Below are 22,765 nucleotides of genomic sequence, written 5' to 3' on the forward strand. Positions count from 1 at the left end.
GAGATGGAAGACACTTGAGAGGTTGACCAATCCAACCCCTTCATCTTGCAAATGAGGCCAGAAAAGACTTGCCCAACATGACATAGGTAATGTATGTGTTGTGAGCCTGGATCCTGATGGAAAAATTTTTAAGGAAGAGGAAAAAAATCACATTGGTTGAATGAATGTTGATAAGAAGAGGAGGTTTTGTCTCAGGAACCATAAAAAAAAAAAGCCAGACCTATTTTCTTTGATATATAGATTCATGGATTCATAGATATGTGTGTTGTGTTGCCTATTGGAATGAGAGGTCCTTGAGGGTGGGGACTGTCTCACATTTCTGTTTGTATCCAAAGCAAACAGCATGGTGCTTTGCATATAACCAGCACTTAATAAATGTTTTTCATTCCCCTGTTCATTCATTTCATTCATTTATAAATTACTACATGTGGAAGGGACCACAGAGCCTGTCTGATCTAACTCTATAATGTGACACCAAATCACCTTTTTATCCTTCTAATTGAACTCAAATACTCCCCATCTCATTCCTGACCTACCCTCTCCAGTTCACACCAAACACAATGGATTTCTGCTCAAGGCTCAGTTCAGTCATTAGTTCCTCCATGAAGCCTTCCCTATAATAGCTTCCCTCATGTTTCTCAAAGCACTCTATCTGAACATCTCCGTCCCCTTGTGTCGTATGTTCTTGTTTTTTCTCCCATTAGTTTGTAAACTCCCTGAAGCCAAGGTCTGTGCAATAAATATTTACTATCTAAAACCCAGCATCAAGCAGGGTGTGTTCCCTATGTGCTTAATAATTGATGAAATGAATTAAGTGGAATTCCATGATTCTGGTGACTTTTTTTCTGTTTTTAAGTTCAGATTTGTTTCTACAAGGCTTTTCTGTAAAACAATTTGTGTATAATGCTTACAAAAGGGTGCAGGGAATTCATTTCAGTGTCCTGCTGGGCTCCTGCTGCGAACGGTTTCCTACCTCACTCTGTGCAAAACACTGTGAATTGCTCCTTATGTTCAATCAGTGACAGCCAAGCAGGGGTTAATGCTATGCGTGATATTTTATTCATATTTTAATGTAAACATAACTTGCTTTGTAGGCACAATATAACCAAAGCTCTAAAGCAACAGGGACAATTAAACAATGTTTTAAATCACTTCAATCAGGCTTGAGTTCCAAAGAGGCCTTCACAGTTCCTTAAGGCAAATCAAGACTTTCCTTTGCTCCAGGAAAACAATTGTTTGACTGGAAAGAGGGTAATACAAAACAGCCACTGCAGTAGAGCTCACTTCTCTTCCTCACTGCCCCTCTCTCCTTGCATCTCTCTAGCCCCTGGAATCAGATTTCCTCAGGTTACCTGATCACACATGTTTTCCACTGGCACCACCTATGGTGCCTATAGGTAGTGTCTGGGGGCAGCACTGACCTTCCTGTCTTTGACTGGCACCATGGTAGTTACACTGGCAGGAAAAGTTGGAGAGCACGGGCACCCATCTTCCTTTTCCCAGTCACTGAGATCCCAAAGACCAATTCATTTCTAAACAGAGCTGAGCTCTAGGACTTTCCCCTTGCCATCCCAACTGGGCCATCCCACCACCACCTGACTGACTCTAGCTTTTCTAGTACCTTTCAGAGACGTGGGGTACATAGCTCTGTCAGGGTTCCCCTCAGCCTCCATTTTGGATGTGTTTCTGGGAGAGGTAAGACAAATCAATAAGACATAACTACAGAATGGGACAGAGCCCACAGTAAAGCCTGATAACAGCTGTCACTGCTGTGTGTTATATTTACATACACATATATACCCTTACAGTACACTGCCCATATCTCTAAGTAGTACTAGGATGGAATATACTTAACTCTTGACTTGGAAAAGGGAAAATTCTGTCAATATTAACTAGGAAATGTTTTTATCTTCCATGGAAAATTGCCTTTTGGTAAACTTCCAAGGGTAGTTCCTTCCTCCCCTCCCCTAAATGTATAATGTTACTTACTCATACCATGTATACAACCAAGGGAAACTCCATTCTGGCTTAGGTTTGGCACAATGAGGCATCTTCACAGCAGCCCTCTGCTCCTCCTCCCCCTATCCCCCATGCCTAATGTGAAAAGAGCACTATTTCTGAGGTTTTCAACATGCTACTTCAATGGAAAAGAAATGAGGGTATCTTAGGAAATGTGTAAACATTTTATAAAAGACGTCTTCATTCCCATCACTTTGGGGAGTGTTGGAATAAATATTTGTCATGACTGCCCTGGAGTTCTGCGGGAGAACGAGGGTCCCTCAGTTAGTTAGAGAGATGGGGCCCCACAGGAATAGAAAATGAGCTGAGGCATTAATTAGGCAATGCCAGCCCCTCCCTGTTTCCTATTTTGTTTGGAGGTGGGGGTGAACACGTTTGTCTATGGTGAAGAGAGGGTGGAGACAATTAATCTGAAGCACTTCTGTCTAAGGCCTGGGGATTCTACCCATCCTTGGGAGGTAGCTGTGTTAGCTGTTCCTTACAAAAGGGTAAGGGAAATCGTGTTTAATATTCTCAGAGGTATATGAATGATTAGTTGCTGATTTCAAAGGGATTTAGGTCATTCTACCTATTTGCTTCCAGTGCCAGACTCTGTGTCTGTCACTTAGGGACCAGCCTAGCTGTGTGTATGGGAAGGCTCATCACCAGAGGGTTGGTCACCATGGGATGGATGAATGTTTTTGGCCACAGCCACTTATAAGAACATCTACTAAGGCAGGGAAGGGCTGAGATTTGCATAAGTGAAGGAAGCACCCATACTGATGAAACTGCCGATTGTTTGAAATACTGAAGAATTGAAGGAGGGCAAGTCGTTCCAAAGAGTCTCTGAAATGGCAGCTCTCTGGGAACACCACATATTAAAAAAGATCCAGCTATTTTTGTGTTTGGCTTTAGTCAATGAAAATTTACCTTTTGAATCATCAACAAATGTTTAAGGTTGGCACAAGCTCTGGAAAAGGAAAGATGCCCACTGCAAGCTTCTGCTCCTTAGGGGATCAATACTGAAAGTGGCTTAAATACATCTCAGTTTGGCCTTCTGATGGCAAATGTGCAAAAATCCTAGTATACTTACAGCCTCTCAGGAATGAGTTTGGGCTTCCCACCTGCCACACTTTGTGACATAGTTTCATGAATTAAAAATGTGGTATATAGGAAGAACATTCTGTTGGAGATGAAATGTACCTTCAGACAACACTTGTCACTATCCCACCTCCTGTTTTCTCAGACAGTGCCATCCATTTACACCATCTTTCTTGAAAACCCACAACTTGCAGACCTTTTCCTTACTTCCTGGAAAGAGCCATACAGAAAGGTTTGGAGGAGGTTTCAAAAGAGAGGACTGGGAAATGACTTAACAAGCATGAGAAAGAGGCCCAGTAGTTAGGGAAAAGAATAGCGGTGGTATACCCCACTGGAATGGCTCCAAAAGGCCACTGAGCCATGAACCTTGTTTCTGGTCTACCTCATTTGAATCAATCTGGTCTACATATCCTAAAGTCAGCAATAGCATGACTGGGGCAGAGAGTAGCAGGGCTGGTCGGAAGAATTCTAAGACTTGATCAAATGCTTTTCCTTTTCTGCAAACTCTACCACGTTCATTGCCTGGCATAGAATCCTACAATCTTAAGAGCTGGAAGGGATCTTGGAGTCCAATCCCTCCCTGAAGCAGGAATATCTTTTAGGTGTTGGGCCTGTGGGCTCATCCTAATTTACAAGGCTGTTCTAGGAATACTGAGAGGGAACCACAATAGGCGGACCTCACTCACACAAGGAAGAGGGATGGCATGTCATACCAATGCCGAGATGCGATACTGAGCAGGGTGGGGTGGGCACTGAAGTTCAAAAAACAACAATCAACAGCTTTATAGCTTGGCAGACTGCAGACAAACACAACACACACGGCACTACGGCATTTGTTCACTGGCGCACAGAATAGATTCATTCCCCAGTCCGGTTCCCTTCCTCCATCATATCTTCCCTCCTTTCACTGGGCATGGGGACCATTACTGGATGAACGGCATCCGCTCCTTGTTGTCACTATCTCCCTCATGGTCCTCCTCCTCTTCTCCAGCCTCACTCGTCTCTGTGCTGTCATTGGCCATCTGTAATCAGAAAAATAAATGGTATGGTGGAGCTCTGGGTCATCTGTGATAGACTCTTGAATTTCCCTGACTTCTTAGGACCAGCCTAACTTGTGGCAGGCAGTCTCAGTTTTGGAGTGGTTCCCTCCTAAGTCAGTCAATAAGCATTTATGAAGCACTCCCTATGTGCAAGGCATTGTGCTAAGTACTGGAGATATGAAGAAACCTGTCCTCAAGAAGTTCTCAATCTAACAGGGGAGGCATCATGAAGATGACTATGTACATACACAATAGAGACAGAGTAGATGGAAGGTAATCTCAGAAGGCACACACTAGTGGTTGGGCATGGGGGAGAGGTGGGAGTGTGACTGGCAAAGGGAAATTTGAGAGCTGAGTAGTGAATGAAGCCAGTGAAGCCTGGCTTTCCCTAGCAACGGGGAAATTTGGAAGATGGTAAGATTCCAAGGGAAGGATAAGTTCTGCTTTGGACATGTTGAATTTGAGAAGTCTCTTGCCAAATGTCCATTTCTTCCTCCCTTATGTTTGCACAGTGTGGTTTTCCCCTAACCAATCCCAAAGTCTTTGCCCATATCAGAGAAGGAAAACCAATCAGACACATCTAAATAAGAACCTTCTTCCTAACCATAACCCCCTTTCTCACAGCCTTCCCTGAATCATAGAGATGCCCTGACATAGGGGCCTGGAGAGAGCCAGCTCTGGACCAGGAGTTGGCAGACACAGGGAGACTCTTCTTTGTCACCCTAAGTGGTTATCCAGCCTTGGTTTGAAAACCTCTAGTGACAGGCCTCTGAAGCATTCCCTTCCTTTGGGACAGCTCCAACTGTTAGGATATTACATTGAGCAGAAATTTGTCTCTGCAAGTTCTTTCTCTTGTTCACAGTTCTGCTCCCAGGGACCAATCAATACAAGATGCCCCCAAGTGTGCCTTGTTGCAATGTTAATGTAAGGTTAATTGTAGGTGGGGGGAGTTAAAGATCTTCCTCAACCACTAATAGGCCTCAATATCTTTTGTTAATTTCTATTGAGGCACTGGGTCAGAGGGTTGTGCCCTCTGGCTCTGAAAAGTGTATAAATACTCTGAGGTGAGGTTTTAGTTTGGGGCTTACTCATTGGAAGTATTTGTTTGGCCAGATGAGACTCTGAGTAGCCACTAAGGAGCACCCTCCCCACTTTGAAAATCCAGACATTGGTGCTTCTCTCTCTGGTAACTGTGTGTATACAATGATCAGACAGTTGGATCTGTCTGTTGATCTGTGATGTATGTATTGCTTCTGGTCAGACAGTTGGAAACCCTGTCTGCTGGTCTTTATTTCTCTGTTTGTATTTTCTCTGAAGTTCAGGGTGCTGACTTTTCCCCCTAAACTAAGTGAATGACTTTTGTGCTTGACTAAAATGATTGATGACCCCTCAAAAGTTGCTTTCCTTTTAGAAAAGCAGATCTAAGAACTTGTACAGCAGGCCCTACTGTGTATGCTGGGGGCCTTGCTGTTACACCTGTATTGCATCAACCTATTATTTTTTGGAAATAGTATTTTATTTTTTCCAAAGACATGTAAAGATAGTTTTCAGCCTTCATTTTTTATAAAATTTTGAGTTCCAAATTTTTTCTCCCTTTCTCCCTCTTGCCTCCCTCTCCCCAAGAGAGCAAGCAATCTGATAGAAGTTATATGTGTACAATCATGTAAACATATTTCCAGATTGGTGGGAGAAGAAGCAGCACAAAAGGGAATAGGAACAAAAACCAAAAAATGAAAAAAAGTGAAAAGAGTTTGCTTTGATCTGCATTCAGATTCCATCGTTCTTCCTCTGGATGTGGACAGCATTTTCCATCATGAGTCTTTTGGAATTGTCTTGAATCATTGTATTGCTGAGAAGAGCTAGGTCAGTCATGGCTGACCACTGCACAATGTTGCTTTTACTGTGTACAGTGTTCTCCTGGTTCTGCTCAGTTTACTCAGCATCACTTCATGGAAGTCTTTCCATGTGTTTCTGAAATTCTCCTGCTCATCATTTCTTCTACCACAACAGAATTCCATTACATTCACATACTACAACTTGTTCAATCATTCCCCAATTGATGGGCATCCCCTCAATTTCCAATTCTTTGCCACCACATAAAGAGGTGCTATAAATATTTTTGCACATATAGGTCCTTTTCCCTTTTTTATGATATCTTTGGGATACAGACCAGTAGTGGTATTGCTGGATCAAAAGGTACACGCAGTTTGATTGCCCTTTGGGCATAGTTCCAAATTGCTCTCTAGAATGATGAACCAACCTATTTTAAAGCTTAAAACTGCACTAACACTTTTAGGATTCACTGTTTAAGACCGATCCTGGCTCTTATTAGCTGTTTGATCACAGGCAAGATTATTTGCTTCTTTGAATCACAGTATTATCATCTGTAAAATGGGTTGATTCCTGGTTCATAGAAAACATAAGATTTAGGGCTATATTAGAACTTCAGGGGCAGTGACTTGGTCAAGATCAAGCTAGTAAGTAGCTAAACTGGGATCCAGACCCAGGCCTTCTGATTCTCAGTCTATCGTTTTATTTTGGGATTAAACTAAGCTCTTTCCACTATGTTCATTCATCAAGTCATCCCTAGGTTGGTGACAAAGTGGAGGGTGCCAATCTAGGGGTTTTGCTTCCTAACTTATTGCTTGATTCACTGTGCCAAACTCATACTTCCGCAAAACCTTTTAGGCCTAGCTCAGTGTTGGACACAGAGGAAGTGCTTAATTAATGTTCATTGGGTCACAGATTAATGAATACATCCAGATTCAGCTATCTGAGGGTCACTTTCAATTATCCTGGGATTTTATGCCTACCTAGATCCTGACTTAGGCAATGTGGTCAGGGCACATTCTCCTTGGCTGGCTGCTTCCCTTTTTATTCTAGGCCTAATAGTCCTAACGGTAACATTTAAACACATGTGCTGTGGCCAAGAAGGTGGTAAGGTCTCCATCACCAGTGATGTTCAGACAGGAGCTGACCAGTTACTTTGGAGGAATGATATGGAATGGATGCCTGCTGAGCTACAGAATGCACCATATTGCCTCCAACATCTTTCCTTACTAAGAATTCACTCAGGTTCTCTGTCTCCAGATCCAGCTTACTCTGTTCTAAGGTCCCATCCAATTTGACATTCTACATTTTAGGGCCCTGCCCAACTCCAGTGCCCTCTCTCTATTTTTAATTCATCCTATGTATAGTTTTTTGTACATGGTGGTTTGCTTGTTTTAGACACTGAGCTCCTTAAGAACAGGGATTGTCTTTTGTCTTTCTTTGTATGTTTAACACATAGTTCAGTGCTTGGCACCTAAGTAGGCACTTAAATATTTATTCATTCACCAACATCCTATATTCTAGTGCCACAGGTTCCTTCTAGCTCTGACATTAAATATGATAAGGTCCTTTTAAGTTCTGATATTCTAGGCTTCTGACACCAAATACTGCCTCTGTTTCTACTTCCTTCCTTACCCTGCTAATGAGGCACGTTTTACCCTGGTCTGGCTTTGAAAGAAATAGCAGCCTGTAATGGCAAGAATATAGAATTGGGAATCAGAGGGATGATAGCTTTGGTTCCTCAGATAAATCACATTCCTTCTACTAAAATATCTATAAGGTCTCCTGTAGCCATAAATCCTATGACCCTTGTGAAAAAGCCTGAGGTGCGTACCACAAGGGCTAAAGTTAGGCCTGGGAGTTTTCTACACAGGCAGAGGCTAGGGACTTCCAGGGTTCTCTCCTAAGCACAGGAGAGAACCATTCACCTTCTCCAATAATTTGTTCCATATCCTGGGTCTGAGGGACTCAGTCTTTCTCTTTCCTACTCACATTTTACTGGTCAGGAAGAGACAGATCAAGTAGCCACCAACTGGTGTGTCTACCTCTGTTACAAATAAACAATAAGATCTTGTCCTGATAGCATTTCCCAGTTCAACAAGGGAGGCAGAGCAAACATTTTTGGTAACAATTTCACAGGGGACAGAACTCCAGTTCAGAAAGGAAGAATGACTTGTTCAAGGTTGTTAAGTGGTATGCTTCTTACCTCTAAGTTCTGTGTTCTGTTTACTATGTGACTATGTCTCTCCATCTCCAAAGCTAAGGGATCATGGGATGTGTTAAGAGAAGCCTGGGAAGATCTCAAACAGAAACGCTCAGGAATCCCCAAGAGAAGACAATGCAGAAGAAGGGATAGAAATAGTACTCATGCCCTGTGATGTTTCTGTATAAATGCAGGTAATGTGTAATAAATAAATGAACACAAGGTTTGAACTCTGGGAAGTTAAAATGACTTCAAAGGCATTATAGACACTTGGTAGCATGAAATTCATAACTGAAATATGGTCAAGAAGGAAATGAATTTACTTTTTATTCAAGAAGATATTAGTCAGCTAACATGTATTAAGCACCAACTATGTGAGGGTCACTGTGCTAAGCAGTGGGGATACAAAGAGAAGCAGAAGACAATCCCTGCCCTCAGGGAGCTCACACTGTAACAGAAAGCAGGCAATTAGGTACCAACAAGATAAACACAAGATAAATTAGAGATAACCAATGGAGGAAATACATTAGCATTGGGAAGGATCAATTGCCAGGAATGCTAGGATGTGGAAATGAGGACAGCAGCCCTAGTAAATGCCTAGACTTGGGAGGATTGTCTAGCGAGAAGAACATTAAAAAACTAGGAGTCACCTTATCAGAAACTACAGGGAGATGGGAGGGGGAAGGTATGTATGGTATAAGAAAAATAGAAAGGTGTGGTGATGGGGGGCACCTTAGGTATGGATATGGATAGAAGAGGTGAGAAAGTAGCACTAACTGATAAGATGTATACTTTTGTGTAGGTACCTACAAACTGAGGATTGGGAGGAAGCATGGTGGAGAGCATTTGGATGAAGAGAAAAGGAAGGAGAAACAGACGCAGCATTGTGATAGTAATACATTATAGACTACTAGGCCAAAAGAAGGTGGATAATCAATTCCTAATGCAGATCGCATAGCAAGAATAGAGGCAAAAAACCAAAACAATAGTGAGGATTTTCACTCTGGTTATCTGCTGGTTGTTTTCGTCCTTCCTTGCCAAAGAAGACCATGTTATCAGAGAAATGACGACATGACTTGCCCTTGACTTTGTTTTGAGGAAGGGAGGTCTGTGCAGGTCACTTCTCTTCCAGAGCCCTCTGAATCCAGTGACTTGGATATTCATCAGGATGACTGGAGATGACCCAGGATGCACTGGGAGACCTTGGCCCCTGTAGGTGAAGGTCTTTGCAGGTACTCACTTAGGGTGAGGCAACACCCATTCATTGAATAGGACTCTTTAAGAGGTATCTGCTAATTATCTCTCTGACAAAGGCAGACTTGTTGATAACTTTTTTATCTGCCTTGCTGATAATCTTCCTCCTTCAAAAAGTATAAGAAGCACTGAGGGCAACTATTATTCTGGACTTTCTTCTGACAGCAAGGAGAAATTAATGGAGTCTTGTGAAGGCAGTAACCCCATCATCTTGGAGTTGTTTGTGATCGATAAGGAGGGAAACACTGGACATTCCTTTGTGCTTATAGAGTTCAGAGAAAGGAAAAGAAAGACCTCATGGCCTTAGACTCTAAGAAGAAGGCAGCTCAAAAGAGATGAGAGTCTCACAAAAATGAAATTCTGATGATAACAAAGAAGAAAAGTGAACCAAGAAAAAGTCTTTATAGAGAGTTTTTGAATTTACCAATTTTGTACTGCCTCAGATACTTATTAGCTATGTGACCCTGGACAAGTCACTTAACTTCTCTGTGCCTGGTTTATTTATCTGTAAAAATGGGGATAAGAATAGTACCTACTTCACAGCACTTTTGTGAGGATCAAATGAGATAACAAATGTAATGTGCTTTTCAAATCTTAAAGTGCTATATAAATGCTAGCTATTAGAGCTACTTTGTGAGGGATACAAAAGATGGAAAGAAAGGCATGAAACCAAAGATGGTTGCAAAACGTTGGCACAAAAGCAGTTCAAGCAAAATACATTTGGGAGTTGTAGCAGTTTCTACGCTCAATCTGAATCAAATGGACAATGTAAGAGTGAGAATAGCTAATGCAATCTTGGACTTTATGGAGGCATAGTGTTCTGAGCACACAGGGAATGATCCCAGTATACTCTGCCTTGATTGGGGCACACGAGGTATCTAGTTCTAGGTTTAACATTTTAAGAAGAATATTGACAAACAAGAGAGAGTTCAGAGAAGAGCAATCTACTTGGTGAGGGGGCTGAGACCACTGCAGGTGTGGACTGGTTTTAAAAAACGATGACACTTATTCTGGAGATGAGATGACTTTGGGGAACATGGCCATGTGCAAGAGAGATTAGATTTGTCTGCTTGGCCCCAAAGGCAGAACTTCCAGCAGTGGAGGGGAGGTTGTGGGGAGGCAGATAGGGAACAATTTCTTAACCACTGAAGCTGTCCAAAAATAGAATGAATGGGCTGCCTCTTAAGACAGTAAATTCTCTGCCACTGGAAGTGTTCGAGGAGAGGCTGGGTGACCACTTGTTGGCAATGTTGTAGAGGAGCTCCATCCATTGTGAAGCATTATCTTAATAGTCTCGAGTTCCTTCCAACTCTAGGATGCTATGACACACAAACTTTAATGATCTAAAAAACCCTTCACACTGTAATAAGGAACTATGAAAGTAGAGGTAGTTGTTTCTACCAATAGCAGTTAGATCAGGCATCTTGGCAATGATTGAAAATCACTAAATATTAGATCTAGATGGAGGATCTTAGAAAATCAGCCATCTCATTTTACAGAGGAGGAAAATGAGGCCCAAGGAGCTGTTTCTTAAGGTCACACAATGAGTTGGTAGCAAGACAGAGCCTTAAAATCCAGTTTCCTGACACCCAGCAAAGTTTTCTGTCCACTGAATTCAGTTGCCTCTCTTCAATTTTATCACTTAAGGGCAATAAGATTTCTGAGAATGTTCAGGAACTGGCAGGGTTCCCTGGAGCTGCCTGCTTCCCATCATATAAACAGAAATGGGTAAGATAGTTTTACCTTGATTATAGATATTCAATACAAACAATACAGAAATTCCATAGCAGCCATTTGGAGGCAGATGCTCATTCTGTTTGTAAGTTATAGGATTTGGCGGCCCTCACCCTGGCAGGAAAGAAAACCAATCTATGACTTATGTGGGCTTGGACTAAAGGATGACCGTGAATCTTGAATGATCTCTACTAAGCCTCCACATTTGCTGATTAAGTCACTTGTTTGTTCCTTTTTTCAACAAACACTTCTTAAACATCCACTGTATGTGAGAAACATGTTAAATAAAGTATTTATGGAGCTCACAATATAAATGATATTACAAGAAAAGCATAATAGAGAGGTAAAAACAAAGGGTGCTGAGCCTCTGAGGATAGAAGGCTGGTGGCAGGGGAGATCATCATTGACTGGGAGAAATTAGGGAAGCCTGCCTGGAAGAGGAGGCAGCTGCGATGGGTTTCAAAGGAAGGATAGGAATTAAAAAAGCAAAAGTAAAGGACAACATTCCAGGCACAGGGAAAAAGACTTGATATCATCTCTTTGCACTTTGGAGCACTGACCTGGGAAGGTGGATCCAGAAGGGACAATAAAAGGAGGTAGGATTTGTGTCAAAGGCACAGGCTGTGTGACAGCACCCCATATGACGTACAGTGGCCAGGCTCATAGACTTATTAGAGTAAATTGTAGATTTCCTGAGGGCGAGGACCTTGCCTTAATTGTCCTATCCAGCATAAAGAAAAAGTTCTGAACCTAGAATATATTAGTGTGACCAAGTCACTTTCAGGTGGGCCTCAGTTTTCTTAAATGGGAATAATCATAGTAGGACAACTTGCCTCACAGGGTTTTTGGAAGAAAAGAGCTTTGTACAGCTTAAAGTGGAAGTATGATGGGACAGTGGAAAGAGCACTGGTTTTGGAGCCAGAGAGCCTGAGGACACATCCTGCTTCTGCCCTTAATACTTGAGTGACCTTGGGCAAGCTGCTCACACTCCCTGGTCACAGTTTCCTTTCTGGTAAAAAGAAAGGACTTGACTAGAGGACTTATAAGGACACTGTCAGCACTAGTCAACAGGAATTTAATAAGCTCCTACTGTGTGCCAGGCACTGTGCTAAGTTCTGGGGATACAAAGACAGGCAAAAACCAGGCTTTTGTTCTCAAAGAACCCACAGGCCAATGGAGACACAAGATGCAGACGAGATCTATGCAGGATAAATCAGAAAACACCAGAGGGAAGAGGCCAGATGGCTGATTTTGTGATCCAAGAATACAGAAATATATCCTTAATATGGAAATGGAAAAGTACAGTCTTTTGATGGGGGGGAGAGAAGAGTAAGAGTAATAAGAATGTTAGCTGACACTTATATAGCACTTTAAGTGTATTTAAAAGCACTTTGTGTATCACACTATTGGAAGTTCACAACAACTTTGCAGTAGGTAATATCCTTACTTTACAGATGGGGAAACAGAGGCCATGAGAAGCTAAGGAGATTGTTTACTACCACATAGCACATACATGTCTAATTCAGGAACCAAATCTCTGTTCACAAAGTACTTGGAAAGGAATACTAGGTAAGGCAGGATCTCAGACAAATGTCATATATACTCAGATATACTCAGTAGGCAACAAGGGACTACTGTTAGCTTCTGAGCAGGACCAACATGACCAGAACTATACCAGGGATAACTTAGTGATACGTGTGAATGGGCACTCAACGAGCATTTACTGAGTACTCACTATATGCCAGGCACTGTGCTTCGCTCTGGGGATACACAGAAAGGCAAAAAATGGTCTCCGGTCTTGAGAGTTGGTATTGCAATAGTGCCAGCAGGTGACAGTGAGGTCCTGCCGTAGGCCAGTGGCAGTGAGAGAAGGGCTGTGGAAGGGAAGAGTGTTGAGAACATCCTCTCAATAAGACCTGCTAACTCACTGGATGTGAGAGGTGAAGGAGAAAGAGGAAACATAGACAACCCCAAGGTCATAAACACAGGGTCTTAGAGAAATGGTGGTAGCACATACAGAACGAGTGTAAACAGATCAGAAGGAGCAGCTTTAGGGGAAATGAAAATGGACTTCGTTTGGTGATGCTGAGTTTGAGGTGCTGGGGAGGCAGCTAAGTGGAATGTCCCATAGGCAGTCAGAGATGCAGGCCAGCTCAGGAGAGGACTCAGAGCTGGACACAGAGATTAAGGCACCATCTGCATAAGGATCATACTTGAATTCATGGGTCTGTTCGTTGTGGTTGCCTGTCTTTCATTCTCAAAGAGGTCCAATGACATCAGCAGGGTGATGTGTTGACTTGTAAATGAACTGGATTTAAGTGAGGTAGTGCAAAGTCATCAGTCCTACTCTCTCCTCCAGTCATCAGAATCAAGACATAGGTCAGGATGACTGATGATGGCCCAGGATGCAGTGGGAGACCTTGGCCTTTTCCAGGTCTCAGTTTGTCTGAAGCAATACCCATTCGGTCATTCAACTCATGGGTCTGAATGAGATTGCTAAAGGAGAGTTTGGAGAAAGGAGTGGAGAGAAGCATATTGCAGACAGGTTATTCCTTCAGACCTACCAATCAAAGGATACTGTTTTTTCTCATTAGGAAGTGGGATCAGGTAATAGAATTTGCCCATAACTTATGTTTCCATGTCCAGGGCTACATACTCACCAAGGGAGTTGGGGCCTTTTCTACATCCAAAATTAATTTTCCTATGTTGCCCCTGTCATGGATTCTCTGCATGGCCTCCTTCACCTGTGAGAAATGAACAGAAAGAAATGGTCATGAAGCATAAATCATAACCCAAGGGAAGAAGGGACTCATCAAACATTCACCAAACATCTGTTTACTGCCCACTTTGTATAGGAATCTGTGCTTAGTTAGCATGGCTAAGCATGGGAGGTTGCAGAGATGAATAAAGCCCACATACAGTCAAGGAGCAGGCTAGAATAATTCAATTTATTTCAATTCAATGAATGCTAATTGAGCATCTCCTATGTGCAAAACACTATGCTTAGTGATGGCAGATACAAAGTAAGTGAGACACCAAATCTGTGTTTAAGAAGCTCACAGTTCAGGGGAGAGCAGAGGTGGGGGAGAAAATTCAAAAGTTAAAATCTTATGGAAGTGAATGCTGAAAACTAAAAACAAACAAATAATAAATGTAAAACAAAAAGAAAAAGAAAGGACTATGAACCTCTGGGGGTCCACATGCGTGTCGGTTTCTCTTATAATAAACCTGTTTTTCAGTAAGTCTTATAAAAAAGAAAGAAAAAGAAGTTCACAGTTCAGATGTGTGTGTGTGTGTGTGGGGGGGGAGTTGTTGGTAAGACACAGATAACTCTAATACATAATAATAGGTGATAAGTTCCCAGAAGACAGGACACAAATAACTACACTGCAATTAGAATGGGATAAATGCATAAGAACTGAAAATGGTCATGACCAGTTGAGGGCCTCAGGCTCCAAATTCTGTGAAATTTTTTCCCCTCACTTATTGTATACTTTACACGAAGGTGATTGTGATGAAGGAACGCAGAGGCACTTCTTGTGATATGAGAAAATTTCCCTCTGCCCTTCTCTGTTTACCGGTTTCGTTCCAGCTGAAGTTCCCCACATAGCCCCTCCCATCTGATCCCTGCCCCACATTGGCTGACTTGTTGGGAATGAGAATAATGAATGGGGATCATAATAGTATAACTGATCAAGTATTTTGGGAAGTTTCTTATGTTAACTTTCCTCTAGATCTCAAAGAGATTTCACAAGCAACTGAAATGAAAAGAAATCCCTTTCAGATGATAAGCACCTCTTCTTTTAAAAGCAGCAGTGAGAAGATGGACAACACGGAAACATTTGGGTAAATGAAGAAATATCACCGTCTTCTTCTCTTTGCCAAATTAAAACCGGAGCGTTTCCTTCCCCTCTCAGACAATTATTTAAAGAAAACCTACCCTGCCAAGAACTTCCCCCCACCAATGATATGGATAAATTCTATTTGGAAGTCTAAAGATTACTTTTCTTTACTTAGACCGAAAGAGGGGTGCTTCGCAAATAGAAATGTATAATTGCCGCATCTTGACTTCCTGTAAATCAATAGCAGTGCCTGTCTCCAAGTAGTACATATTGAGTTGGTTAGAAATAGTTTTATCCCTAAACCCCATTGAGCACTAGGTGACTCAGTGAATTGAACACTGAGCTTAGAGTCAGAAAGACCTAAGTTCACATATGATCTCAGATACTTCCTAGCACTATGACCTTGGGCAAGTCACTTAAGGGCTGTTTGCCTCACTTTTCTCAATTGTAAAATGGGATAATAATAGCACTTCCCACTCAGGGTTGTTGTGAGAATCAAATGAGATAATATGTGTAAAGTGCTTAGCACAGTGGCTGGCCTTCACACTTATGTAACACTTTAACGTTTGCAGAGTGCTTCTTACATACCTGTCAAGGACATGCCGGCCAGTTGCTCCATGGCTCAATTTACCAGTTCTGACTTCCTGGGCCAAAACACTCTTCCCTAGTCATCTTTCTCCCCCTCCCCCAATATGTGCTGCTTTCCCCTACTGGCATGCAAAGTAAGCTCTTGGAGGGCAGAGATTGCTTTGTTTTTATGTAATTAATTTTATGCCCATCACTTAGCACAGTGCCTCACACTTACCAGTGATTGTTAAAGTAGAGAAACTGATTCCTTAGGTACTATTCCAATGGCTTTTCTCATCCTATGCTTGCTACAGGACCATGTGCTCTGATATCTGTGTGATTTTAATCGTAAAGCTATTTGTGTTAGAATATGAAAACATACCTCTCCTTCTTTCTCTCTCTGATATCTAGCACCTTATTAATGCTTCAAGGTTTGTAAAACACTATATGTTATCTCATAACCATTCTGTGAAGAGGGTGCTGTTATTTTCCCAATTTTACAGATGAGGAAACTGAGGCAGACAGAGGTTAAATGACTTATCCAGGGTTACATAGCTAGTAAATGCCTGAGCTTGGATTTAAACTCAGGTCTTCATGACTCTAGGTCCAGTGCATTACCTACCATACCACTTAGCTGCCTCTCACTAGGATTATCTATCATTTTTTAAAAAAAATATTATTTTGTTAAAATACTCTACTGGTCTTTTATTTCTCATTAACCCATGATTAAGTCTTGTCCTCCTTGTCCATAAACTATAGGTCCAAAATACAACAGTGCTCTCCGTTTCTCTGGGACAGTAGGAAGAACCCAGGCACAAGGTCTATGAAAACAAAGAGCTCACTATAAAGTAAAACTGAAGGCTGGTCTCTGACTTCCTGAGTTCCACTGGGTATAAATCTTGGAAACTGGGAAAATGACAAGAATGACAAGAACTTCACAACACATAGAAGGAAAAATGTGACGTCTCCTAGATATGTGTGCTGGGTACTTCCCTCTTTGAGCTACCTGGATTGGGGCAGACACACTGGACATTTGTTGTTGTTCAGTCACATGAAATTCTCTGTGACACTGTGGACCACAGCACACCAATACTGCCCATGGGGTTTTCTTGGCAAAGATGCTGGAGTTGTTTGCCATTTCCTCCTCCAGCAATCTGGACATACGTGGGCAAAAATGTTTCTTATGTGGTAAATGCCCATCCGAGATTCATTACATATTAAAAGTCAGCAAATCAGTGATGAACCACTGAATGGACAGTAGGTAGCTACAGCATGTAGTCATGTGGTGTAGAGAGAAACTCCTTATATTTGGAGTGAGAAGCCCTGGATTTTAGGCCTATCTCTGTTACCTAACTTGCAGTGTGATACTGGATAGGTCATTTTCCAAGTCTGGGTTTATAATTTCATCCTATATGAAAGGGATGCTAATATTTTTATTCCCTACATCACAGAGCTATCGAGAGAAAAGCACTTTGTAAATCTTAAAGTGTTATAAAAATATGAATTATATAATTATAACCATAGCAAGAGAAGACGAAACACCCCAATCAACAGATCAGACCAAGACAGGTCATTTTGGTGCTTACTTTTCCTAGGAGATCCCAGGAAACTGATAAAAGCTGTTTCTATTGCACTCTAAGGTTCTTACCCTGTGAAGCAGGAAGCATGAGTATTATCACTACTGCTTCAGGAAACTGAGGTTCAACAAGGGAAAAGAATTTACCCAATGTCAGAGGGCAAGTTAGTGCCAAAGCCAGGGCAGATGGGCTCCTAGGTCTCTTGACCCCAAGTGCAATGAGCTTCTCCATTCCATTAGACTGTTCTGTTTTCTCTTCTGCAAACTGAAGCTAATGATCTCTTTCCCTTAGCTAACTCACAACTAGTGCAAATACCAGCTTCCTGGCTCACATGTACTAGATGATGAATGGAAAGAACAGCTGATGCTATTTAAGAGCCTGAATTAGTTTTTAAGAATTTCTCTGGAGCAGTGGGAAACTCTAGGACCTGTGAGCAGGGACTGCAGAAACTGCTGAGGGTCAGGACTTCAGGCTGGTACACATATTAGCATAGCTCCCTTAGTGCTCACACAGAAAATTAGTTTTCATCGAGTTTTCTCTTGTCACATTTTGATAAAACATGCTTACAGGGCACAAATCAACATGGAAGCTGGACAAGATTTTGAGGTAGGCACCCCAGGTTTGGTTTCTAATGAAACGATATCATTCCATATTTCACAATGAACCCACACTGTTAATGCCAATTTTTCTGGGAGCCTTTCTTAGCTCATGCCCAAGGATAAGTCTGCCTTTCCAGAACCTGAGAGTGACTGGAGGCTTTCATGTTGTCTTCCACACACTAACTATGCTTAAAAATCTCCTCTATTCAATTTATAAACTGTCAAATAAATGATAAATACTTCAAACTTATGCTTGTGCCTGAAGAAATTAGATCACAGAGATGAGGCAATTTTGAAAAGTGAAAAGAAACTCTTTCAGATTTTTCCAATAACTCCAGCCAACACTGATGTCCTTCTTTTTTCTACATGTCCTTCTCCTTGCCAAGGCAAACCCTGGGTATGCACATCCTATCCCTTCCTGTCATCTCTGGCAGATCGTGCCCACTCTAATCTTCAATCTCTCCTTTTCTACTGGCTCCTTCGCTGCTATCTGCAAAGATGCCCATTTCTCCCTGGTTCTTTAAAATCCTCACTTTATCCCAGTCTCTCTGCTAGCTATTGTCCTATATCACCACTCTCCTTCTTTGTCAAATCTCATTTCTTTTCCTTAGGAGAGGCCTTCAAACACTCGGAGGCAAAGGTCATGCTACTCTTTGTCTCCATGTCTTCTTGTCAGGCACACCATCCTCCCAGTCACCCAGGCTCAGGCAACCTACGTGTCATCAAGTCCTCATCCTTTCTCACCCCCATATTCAAGTTGGCCAAATTCTGTTGATTCCCTTTACGATATTTCTCATATGTGCCCCCTTCTTTCCTCTGACACTGCCACCTCCCTTACAGAGGCTATTAACACTTCACACCTGGACTACTACAGTAGTCCTCTGCTTGGTCTCCCTGAAAAGTCTCTTCCCACTTCTGTCTGTCCTGTCAAACTGATATGCTTGATGAATAGGTAATGTTACCCTGCCTCATTCAATAAATACCAGGGGCTCCCATGACCTCCAGGATCAAATATAAAGTCCCTTATTTGGAGTTTAAAGGCTTTCATACAATTGTCCTATCCCTTTGGTTTTCTTACAGTTTCTTCTTTCTACTCTCCCCCACCCCCCAAATTCTGTAATTCATGACAATGGCTTTCTTGCTTTTCCTCACACAAGATACCTCATCTCACAACTCTGCAATTTAACCAGTTGTCCCCCATGTCTGGAATTCTTGTCTCCCTTGTCTCTGCTTCTTGGTTTCCTTCAAGCCCCAGCTAAAATCCCATCTTCTACAACTAATTTTGTTTTGATACCCTTTAATGCTAATGCCTTCCTGTGATTATTTCCATTCTCTCTCTCCCTCTCTCTCTCTCTGTGTCTCTCTGTGTCTCTCTCTATCTCTCTGTCTTTCTTTCTTTGTCTCTCTCTCTCTTTCTCTGTTTCTCTCTCCCCCCTTCTCTCTCTGTCTCCTTTCTCTCTCTCTCTCTTTCTCTCTCTCTCTCTCCTTCTCCCTCCCTCCTCACACACACACAAATACACACACACACACACACACACACACACACTCACACCCCACACAATTTTGTACTTAGTTGCTTGCATGTTGTCTCTTCTAACAGACTGTGAACTTCTTAAGGGCCAGGACTCTATCTGGGTTTCTCTTTGTATCCCCAGTACTTAGCACGGTGCCTGCACATAGCACAAGCTCAATAAATGCTTGTTGATTTCTCTTCTTAAGGCTAAACATCTCAAGTTTCTTCAACCAATCCTTTTAATGGTAGCTTCCACAGGCCTATCACTATCCAAGTTCATAGAATCACACAGACCTTCAAAGACTGCCTAGCCCGACCCTCATTTTACAAGTGAGGAAGCCAAGTCTTAAAGAGGGTGAATGATTTGGCCTGGGGTGCACAACAGGGAGGATTCCAGGTCTCTGACTGCAGAGGTGCTTCTTCTTCTCCTGCATGGACTACTTCCATTACCACCCTCTGTATTTGCCAGTGTTCTTCTTAAAATGTGCAGCCCAGAACTGAATATAATATTCCAGAGGTGGTCTGATTGGGATGCCTTAGATAGGATATAAGGAAAGGATTTTGTCCAGACCCCTAATTTTACAGATGAGGAAACTGAGGCCCAGAGAGTGGAAGCTGACTTGTCCAAAGTCACATAATAAGTAAGAGAGCAGGTATCTCTTCCATAAAGTCAGGTCTGGTTCTGCCTCCTTTGGAAGCAGAGATTCTGGGCTTTATAGGGTTTTCATCCAGGGCATGGTACATGCCATGCCATATCAGATGAGCCTGGATACTTGATAATTTTAATAGTGTGATACTCCTTCCACCAATATAGGTCCCAATCTCTCTATGCCTCAGTCTTCATGAGTTGCTTTGGCCAAAACAATTCATTCCCTGATACTCAATCTTCTGGTGATAAGCTTCTGCACCCTTAATTAAATGCATTCTGGGATGAGACAGAGTGCGTCTCCTGGCCCATAGTGAACATCTTTTCATTTGCCAGGGTTGATCCTTATCCTGCTAGTTAAGCCTTATGGGACCCAACGTTACTTTCACACTTTCAGAAAGAGCTAGAAGAGGGTGTCAGCTGAGGTTCAACACGTATGATGCTCTCTAAATGACATTATTAAAAAGTATGCCCCTGACTGTGGTGAGACTCATTCTTCAAGGTAACTACTTTGGTTTGCTGATTACCTGAGCTTGTAGGAGCTAGAAAGAGACATAGTGAGGGAGTATAACTGGTACAGAATCTTCTTACCTATACTGTGGCAAAGGCAAGGGGAAGACGATACTTGGTTCCTGCAGTGCCAAGGACAGAGAGTTTCATCCTTATCTAGTTTGGGTGACAATGTGGACAATCACTTTGGAGGATGGATTAATTTGGGTGATTACTGCTATAGAGGATATTTTTGAGGTCTCAAAGTGTGATTCTCCCTTTAGTCTTTTGTTTTTTAAGATTTCCCTTATGATTTCAAATGAATTTCTCAATATTCTGTCCAGCTCTATAAAGTCTCCTTCTTGGCAGATTGACTGATATAACACAAAAACAGGAAATTAGGTTGTATTATGACTCTGATCATATCGACATCGTTCAGCCTTGATGACTGACTTTCCCTAGTTATTTTCACTGTTCTTTATGTAAGGGGTGAATTTTAATTGTATCTATGCAGGCCTTGTGTGTGCCTTGTTGGAGTGGCAGGCAATCTGTTGTTCTATTTGTAACCCCTGGCTTTTGCTATTGTTCAGGAAGATCTGAGTTCAAATCTGACCTCAGACACTGATGAGCTATGTGACCTATGTTTGCCTCAGTTTCTTCAGCTATAAAATGGGGATAATAGCACCTACCTCCCAGAGTTATCATGAGGATCGAATGAGATAATAATTGTAAAATGCTTAGTACAGGGCCTGGCAGTAGTAAGTGCTATATAAATGTTAGCTATTATTGTTATGATATTTATATGCTTCTTTCTGGCTCTAACCTGCTGTGTCTCCTAGGATTCTATGGGAATAGGTATGTAGTATAGTAAAAAGAATGATGAACTTGGAGTCAGGATCACTGGACTCAAATCCTGGCTGAATTCAACAATAGATGCTTCAATTAAACATTTATTTCCTTAGAAATTCTGGGCTCAAGCAGGTTCATGTACTTGAGGAGAAATGAGGTGGCAGGGACTGGGGAAATGCCAGGATGTAAAGAGTCCTGGATGGATATTAGAACACCTGGCTTCCAGTCCTAGCCATGCCATTCCCTAGCTGTCTGACGTTAGGCCAATAGTGAGCCTCAGCTTCCTCATCTGTAAAAAAAAAAAAAAGAGAGGATACTAAATGATGATCTCCAAGGTCTCTCTCTCTCCTCTCTGTCAGTCTATTATTTGGTGTCTCCAAGTTTCCACCATCTGCCCAGCATCTTTAGAACTTTCTGTCATCTCAGTTGTTCTGACATTGTCGAAAGGATATTTGACTCCCAAGTCAGGAAATATGATGTCAGTACCCATTCTGACACTAATGACATAACTTTGAGTAGGTCATTTTGTCTTTATGGGCCTTGGATCTCTTGTCTGTAAAATTGGAGATAATACTAGCTCTGTCCCACAGGTTTACTGTGAAGAAAGCACTTTGTAAACTGTAAAGAGCTGTAGAAATGGGAGTTATTTTAATTAATAAAAATAAAGATCCAAAGGCATCATTAAAATATCAGCATGTTAATCAGCATTCACACATCTGGCATTTACTTGTAAAGGCAGTCATCTTTTATCATTGGAGTCCAATTGGTCAGGTCTCCCATGCTGGGATAATGAGACTTAATGCTATTTGATCTTTGTTTAGGCTTTCATTAATGTTTAATAACATTCCATTTCCTCTCAAAGGGTCTGAAGAGCATAGTCATTAGGGTGCCAGTGACGTGGCTGAATAAGTAAAACAACATCCTTCTGCTAAGAAAATGGGAGAGTATGTCCTAAATATAAATAGAACCACTTATCCCATATATCATGTAAGATTTATTTAAATGATAAATATAAAGCTTTTTAAAAATCAGAAATGAGTAATGCCATAATTAAGGAATATATCTACCCAAGTCATCCTTTGAATGTTATAGAATCATGGAATGTTAAAGTTGGAAGGAACTGTCAGGATCATCTAGCCCAACCCACTCATTTTACAGAAGAGGAGGAAACCACATCTAAGGAAGGATATTGATAAGCTAGAAAGCCACCAAAGGAGTGCAATCAGGATGGTGAAGGGCCAATGAACTGAGGATGTTTAACCTGAAGAAGGTTGGGGTTGGGGAAAGGGGCATGACAGCTATCATCTAGTATTTAAAGAGCTGTTAAGAAGACCCTGGGGTTGGAACTATAAGTTAAGTTACAGAGAGACAGATTTAAAAACCTACAGCTAAGAAATTTTCTGGGACACATGACTGGGAAGGGGAAAAAAGAGAGTTCACTTAAGCATTTATAATACAGGACTGTTCTGTTGGAGTGGCTCTCCTTGCCCAAAGTCACCGAATTAGACACACAGCAATCACTG

The 22,765-nt window shown here is 41.8% G+C and overlaps 1 protein-coding gene across 2 annotated transcripts in view; it reads right to left on the reverse strand.

Moving 5' to 3' along the window:
- Positions 1–1,036: 1,036 nt before the first annotated feature.
- VAT1L (vesicle amine transport 1 like) overlaps positions 1,037–22,765 on the reverse strand; it is a 123,290-nt gene continuing 101,561 nt past the window's right edge. Inside the window, exons 8-9 of one of the 2 annotated variants that reach the window (XM_072635873.1) lie at positions 13,821–13,904; positions 1,037–4,121 (exon numbers count right to left, since the gene is read on the reverse strand). In XM_072635873.1, the coding sequence (XP_072491974.1) occupies positions 4,023–4,121; positions 13,821–13,904 (183 nt within the window). In that variant the 3' untranslated portion in view covers positions 1,037–4,022. Of the gene's footprint in view, positions 4,122–13,820; positions 13,905–21,325; positions 21,532–22,765 lie in introns of those variants that run through there. The other variant, XM_072635874.1, reaches the window with a different exon arrangement.

The sequence above is a fragment of the Notamacropus eugenii genome, chromosome 1 (assembly GCF_028372415.1).
Source record: "Notamacropus eugenii isolate mMacEug1 chromosome 1, mMacEug1.pri_v2, whole genome shotgun sequence".
Lineage (NCBI taxonomy): Eukaryota > Metazoa > Chordata > Mammalia > Diprotodontia > Macropodidae > Notamacropus > Notamacropus eugenii.